This window comes from Numida meleagris, unplaced genomic scaffold (assembly GCF_002078875.1).
Source record: "Numida meleagris isolate 19003 breed g44 Domestic line unplaced genomic scaffold, NumMel1.0 unplaced_Scaffold250, whole genome shotgun sequence".
Classification (NCBI taxonomy): Eukaryota; Metazoa; Chordata; class Aves; order Galliformes; family Numididae; genus Numida; species Numida meleagris.
The window spans coordinates 317,142-323,573 of record NW_018364306.1 but is presented as its reverse complement, the minus strand read 5'-3'; the positions used below and the strand labels follow the sequence as shown (position 1 = coordinate 323,573).

Below are 6,432 nucleotides of genomic sequence, written 5' to 3'. Positions count from 1 at the left end.
CGGCCGAAAGAAGGCGCGGGGCCGCGTGGCTGCACGAGGCTTTATTGGGTGGCAGGGGGGGACGGGGCGTTACCCCGCCGGGGGGGGACACGCGGTGCTCGGGGGGGGCCCTACGCCACGAAGTGCCGCTGGAGCTGGAGCAGCAGCTCCGGGGTGAGCAGCACGCGCTGCTCCCGGCCCTGTCCCGGTGCGCACGGGATGGACACGCGGCCGAAACGCGTCAAGCCCTGCTCCTTCTCGCGCTGCGCCTGCGGGAGAGAGCGGCGTCGGTGGGGCCGGGGGGGGGGGTGGGTCCGAGCCCCACAGAGCCCCACGAGGCCCCGCGGAGCCCCCCGGGACCGCGCTCACCTTCAGGAAGGAGGAGGAGGGGAACACGCCGAAGCTGGTGGGGACGCCGGCGCCCGGCTGCTGCTGCACCATCTCCCGCATGGCCTCGTCCTGCGCGGAGCCACCGCTTCCAGCACCGCCCGCGGCCCCCGCTCCCCCCTCCCCCCGCCCGCAGCCCGCCCGCCGCTCCTTACCCGCAGCGCCTCGATGCTGCCCTTCATGGCCCACAGCCGGGCTGTCTGCTCCAGCAGCCGCGCGGCCGCGCTGCGTCCTGCGGAGGTGCGGGGTGAGCGCTTGGTCCCGGCCCTCACCTCCCCCTGCGCTCAGAGCACCCCGGGACGCCAGGGGAGGTTGGGGGCCGAGGGGCTCCGGGGGAGGCTGAGGCCCAGCAGGAAGCAGCACCTCCCTGGTGCCGCGCCAGCCCCCGGCACGCAAACACCTCCAGGACGGGAGGGCTGCAGAGGAAGCTGCGTGGCACTGTGACCCATCCCGGTGCCTGGCAGGCAGGGCCGTGGGGCGGGCTGGGGCTGTGCACGGCACCAGTGGGGCAGTGGATGACACGGACGGCATTCACGGCCCTCGGGCTCAGCCCCGGCGCGTCCCCGCTGGGCTCACCTGACTTGGTCTGCTTGGTGTCCACCACCTTGGCGTTGGTGCTCATCTGGTACAGGGTCTCCAGCAGCTGCGTGCTCTTGCGGTACAGCGTGAGCGCGGCCGGGCCCTCGCCCTGCTTTGTCTGCGGGAGGGAGACCTTGGCCACCTGCAGTGGCTTCAGCCCGGCCAGCTCCAGCTTCATCTGCGTGCCCTGCGATGAGAAGAAGGCACAAAACCGTGCTCAGAAACGGCTGCAGATGGAGCTCCCCGGGGTGGGGGTACCCACGGTGGCGGCGCTGCCCCGCGCTCCCTGGGAAGGGGGGGACCCAGCACCGCTGCCCAGTGCCCGCTGGGTACAAGAGCTACAATCACAGCCCTGCAGTGATGCATCACAATCTGCGTAATTACACGTCCGCGAATTAACGCTAGCGAAACGTTCTCGAGTTAATGAGGTTCTCTGCTGCTCTGCCCGTTTCCTCCCAGAACTTCACTCAGCACCAAATGCTGCCCACGTGCACCAGGCGCCATCCGGAGCGGCAGCACGTTACCAGCACCCGGCTCTGCCCGCCTCGCACGGCATCTGCCCCACGGAGCGTGGCCCCGCTGCCCTGCTGTCCCACCGCCCCGCGCTCACCTTGAGGCGGTTGTTCTCGTTCTTCAGGTGCCTGATGGAGAGCTGCAGCGCTTCGATTTGCTGCAGGAGCAGGGGGGAATCCTTCACCTGCACCGGCCCCGCGCCGCCCCCGGCCGCCTGCCCGGCACCCACACCTGCGGGGAGGGACGAGCGGTGTCACCCATGGAGGGTGGTGCGGCACGGCACGGCACGGCGGGTGCCGGGCACGCAGAGAGCTCAGCACCACAACCTGTGCCGCTGCCGCCCGCAGCCGAGCTCTTGGAGGCACCACGGACGCGCTCAAGTCTTGCTCAGACAGAGGTCGCACCGCACACCGCGCTCATAGCAGCCCCGGCTGCTCCCGCTGCCATTTCCCAGCGATGCGCTCTGGGCTCCGCGGACACGGCCCAGCACCCTGCGGCCCCACGCTCAGTGCAGCCCCTCCGTCCCCAGCTCTGCGGCCCCAGAGCCACCAGGACCCTCCCCTGCTGCAGCTGCCGCCCACCCCGGAGCATGCTGCGTGCCGCAGGACACCGCTCCCCCCTGCATGCACCGCTGGGAGCACCAGCACGCTGCGCTACCGTACCTCGCTGCTGTTCCTCTGCAGTGCGAGGAGAGGAGGCAGAGGAGAGATAAGAAGAGGAATTACGCCGAGGATCGGGGCTGAGAGGAGCTGCAGACATGGCAGCTCTGCCCCCAGCTGCGCCCTGTGCCGCTCCGTGCCCCGTGACTGCTCACAGTGGGATGCCCGGAGCTGCAGCTCATGGCTGCAGTGACACAGGGAGAGGCTGCAGCTGCGCGGGGACCAGGAGCTGCTGCGTCCCCACGGGGCACGGCGGAGCAGCCGCATCCCAAAGGCGGGTGCCCTCTGCTCCCCGGCGAGCTGCGTGGTACAGCAAGAGGACGAGGCTGCTGTGCCCTCCTTGTGACGGTGTCACCCAGCCCGGGGGGGCTGGAAGGGGCAGGAGCCAGACTGGGACCCCCCACATTTACTGCCATGCTGGTGGCAGGGCCCCCCTGGTGACAGGGAGCTCACAGCTCCGACCACGCGCTGTCCTGCAGCCGGCGCTGCTGGCAATGCCAGCACGGTTCCCTGCAGCCCTGCGTGGAGCTGGGCCTGCCACCACGAGTGACACGGAGGTGCCAGCTGCCAGCCCTCCCCACGGCCCCACTGCTGCTCCGCTACCTCCTGCCCCCCCCCTGCCCTGACCCTGCCAGTGGCCCTGGGGCTCCGTCTCCCCAGGGCAGCCCCAGCTCCTCACGGGGGGGCTCTGCTGCGTTCTCCCGGCCCGTGTGAGCTCCCCACGGCTGCGGAGCCGCCCGGTGTCACACACCTCCTGCGATGCCGGACACGATGGAGGCAACCCCGGAGGCGGGGGCCCCGCGCAGCCCCTCGATGGTGCGCTTGGACTGGTTGTTCAGCCGCTGCTTCAGCTCCACCTTCTCCGACTCCAGCTGGTCGATGTCGGCCTGCAGGGCGTCCATGGTCTCCTCAAACTCCCTGCAGGAGCGCACGCGGTCACGGCTCTGAGCGGAGGTCACCCCGTGCCGCCCCGCAGATGCCCCGCATCACCTCCAGCACCGCGGGCCGTCCTGAGCCCCAGGGCCCCCTAACAGCCCCGGCCCCGCGGCCCCCGCCCCGCGCTTACTTCTCCTTCTTCTTGAGCAGTGTTTGGGTCTCATCCAGCTTCGTCTGTATCTTTTCCACGCGGTCGTCGGCGTCCTTGGACGCGCTGTCCAGCTTCTTCTCCAGGAGGCTGAGGCGCACGTTGGCTTCGCTGAGCTCCTCGCCCTGGAGCAGGGGGGGGAAGGAATCGGAGCTGAGAGCTCTGTGGGGCGCTGGGGAGAGTCCCGTGAAGTGCCCGGAGCGGGGGCTGCCCAGAAATCCCAGCTCTTGCCCACGCTGCCGCATCCCCGGTGCCCAGAGCGGTGCGGGCAGCGCCTGCAGCAAGGCACCAGGCTGCAGCATCTCTGGGGACCCACCGGGCTGCAAGAGAGCAGCTCCACGGGCAGCAGCGCGGCAGGAGGGGCACGACCGTGAGCCCCGCGGCAGCACCGCAGCCCTCAGCTGGCAGACTGCCCCGCTAACAGCTCACCTTGATCTTGAGGGACTTCTTCAGCTCCTTGATGACGGTCTCCCTGTCCTCCAGCTTCAGCCCCAGCCCCTCGGCGTCGGTGATCTCAGCCCGAAGAGCGGCCGCCCGCAGGTCGGCGGGGGGGGTGGGCTGCAGCGGGGAGCGGAGGGAGACGATACGGAATTGGGTGGCGGAGCTCCGGGCACGGCTCTGCCCGCAGCCCAGCCCGCAGCCCGGCCCACCTTGCTCTGCGGCCGGTCGGCGTCGTATTCTCCCTCCTGCATGGCCGTGGCCATCTTGTTCATGGTGGCGATGAGGATGCTGCAGGACTGGCGCAGGCACTCGTAGGGGTTGATGCCCTGAGTGCCGTAGATCTGCAAGGATGGGGGGGGGAGGACGCTGCAGGGAGCCCTCAGCCGAGCTCGCAACCTCCCAGCCCCCCCAGTCCCCACCCCACCTCACAGCCACAGGGGTTGCAGAGCAGAGCCAGGCGCAGCACAGGGCAGGGGAGCGGAGCGCTCCGTGCTGGGGCATTCCCCAGCCACGCTCCCATCCCTGCGTGCCCCTGGGCCCCGTGCCGCTCTCCCAGCCCCGCAGCACAGCGGGGATGCGGGTCCCCTCGCCGCAGCGCGGCGCTCGGGGAGGCTGAGGCCGGCTGCCCACCTGCTCGCTGGCTTTGAAGGCCAGGTCCTCCAGCTTCACCGCCTGCAGCCCCTCGTTCTCGGCCAGTGGGGCGATGAGCTGCGCGCCGGCAGCGGCCACCTCCTGCAGCACGGCCACCACCCAGGTGAGGTGCTTGCGGCAGTCCAGCAGCGTGTCCGACACCTGGGGCCGAGCACAGTAGGGGGTGAGGGGGGGAAGCCAACGGGCTGCCCCCACCCCCGGGCAACGCAGAGCACCCCCCGGCCCCGCTCTGACAGAGCAGGCATCACTGGGAAGATGGAAAACATCGCGAGCGGCTGGAAGAAACTCAAGGCTGGACAGGAGGTGACGATGTCCACATGCCCGCCCCGAGCACGAAGCCACAGCCCCTGCACCCCAGCCCGCTCGCACCACGTCCTCTGCCGGAGCAGCACGATGCTGCTTGGCCCCGGTGGGGCACCGTGTGCTCTGTCCCCACACGTGGCAGCAGGGATGCAGGCCCTCCCGCAGCGCACCTGCTGCCCGAAGCCCAGCGCTGCCGGGATGCCCGGCGCGTCCGTGCCCGGCATGCGGCGCCGGATCTTCTTGCAGAACTGCCGGACGTCGCTGCACGAGGTCTCCAGGTCCTTGAGGAGGATGGCGAGGTCGGACGCCTCCTGCCCGGCCTGGGAGCAGAGGAAGGAGCTCGGCGATGTGCCGGGGCTGGGGGCACCCAGCGAGGCCCCGCGGCGCCCGCCCCCCGCTCCTACCTGCAGGAAGGCGCGCAGCCTGCACACCTCCACCCCCATGCAGTCCAAGGCACTCTGGGTGAACTGCGGGGCACAAAGACGGGCGCCGTGAGCTGGGTGCTCCGGGCTCTTCGGGTCAGACCCCCTGCACGCCGCGCTGCGCCGACCCCGGGTTTTCCAGGAGGAGAAAGGTTGGAGGCTTCCCCTAGGAGCTCGGAGCACCCCGGACACGCGGGATCCTGCAGGGCCCACCCCTCTCCCCTCGCCCCGGGCTCCATCTCCCGGCTGCGAGCGGTGACTGCGAGGGGGGGGAGCCGAGGGACTGAGCCCCAGCCCACGGGACCCAGGGGGGGGGGCAGTGGGCTGCTGTGCAGCACTTCACCTTGATGTGGTCGGCCAGCTGCATGGTGCAGTCCTCAGCCTGCTCGGCCAGGTGGATGCTGTACAGGTGCTGCACGAAAAGAGATCGGCGCGGGTCAGCCGCCCCTCGAGCGTTTCCGCACAGGCAAGCACGCCAACCGAATGAGGGGACGCATGAAAAGGAAACCAGCACAAACACGGAGTTGGCCCTCATTTTCAACTGGAAGTGAAAACTCTCGACGGGACCACACCAGAGCCCGGTGAGCACCCAGCCCCCCAAAGAGCTGAATTAAGTTGGCGCCTTCGAACGACCCCGACCCACGGCACGGGGCTGCAGAATCCCAGCGCAGGGGAACGCGTCCCTTCTGCCGGACCCTCCCAGGGACGGAGGGCACAGCCCCGGGTACCGGTCACAGGCTCAAGCCCCGCGTGCTCTGAAGGCAAAACGCTCCCCAGGGCTGACATGTGCACCCACCTGGTAGTACTTGATGGCTTTGGTCAGCGGCTCCACGTTGACCGTCTCGTCCAGCTGGTCCTTGTGCAGCAGCTCGATCAGGAAGTCCAGGGAGCGCTCGTGCACGCTCATCTCGGGGTACAGCATCCCCACCTTCTTGTACACCTCCACGCTGCATTTGTTCAGGGCTCTGCGGGGCAACGCGGACGCGGTCAGCGCAGCCGGGACAGCGGCAACGCAGGGCTGTGCTGCCACGTGCCAGCCTCCCAGCACCCTGGGACAACAGCTGGGCAGGAGTCAGCACGCCTGCAGGAAAGCGGGGCATGGGGACAGCCGGGCTGGGGGCCACGGGGTGAACCCCAGGCACAGCCGAGCTCAGCAAGAGCTGATGCAGCAGAGAAGGGCAACCAGTGCAAGGGTTCCTCCTGGCCAAACCGCACGGCCACGGCAAGGAGCAGCACGCTGGAGATGGAGTCTCCCACGTGCCGTTTCTTGCAGGAAGATGAGGGAGAGGCTACAACAGAGGTGAGTGCCCCCCCCCAAGGGTGAACGGGGCCTCCCTGTGGCTTTTGCCATCCTGGAGCTGCTCGAGCATCTCCAGCCCCCGCAGAGGAGCGGGGTGGCACAGCGCGGTGCTGG

General features: G+C 69.6%; 1 protein-coding gene across 1 annotated transcript in view; it reads right to left on the bottom strand.

Annotated features, from left to right (window-relative positions):
* Positions 1 to 22: 22 nt before the first annotated feature.
* DCTN1 (dynactin subunit 1) overlaps positions 23 to 6,432 on the bottom strand; it is a gene marked incomplete in the record, with an annotated part of 40,821 nt that continues 34,411 nt past the window's right edge. The window contains 15 exon segments of the mRNA XM_021382596.1: positions 23 to 248; positions 349 to 438; positions 522 to 598; positions 943 to 1,132; positions 1,556 to 1,689; positions 2,121 to 2,135; positions 2,869 to 3,035; positions 3,184 to 3,326; positions 3,631 to 3,759; positions 3,852 to 3,983; positions 4,273 to 4,434; positions 4,767 to 4,916; positions 5,001 to 5,063; positions 5,362 to 5,430; positions 5,815 to 5,983. Coding sequence (XP_021238271.1) covers positions 111 to 248; positions 349 to 438; positions 522 to 598; positions 943 to 1,132; positions 1,556 to 1,689; positions 2,121 to 2,135; positions 2,869 to 3,035; positions 3,184 to 3,326; positions 3,631 to 3,759; positions 3,852 to 3,983; positions 4,273 to 4,434; positions 4,767 to 4,916; positions 5,001 to 5,063; positions 5,362 to 5,430; positions 5,815 to 5,983 — 1,828 coding nt within the window.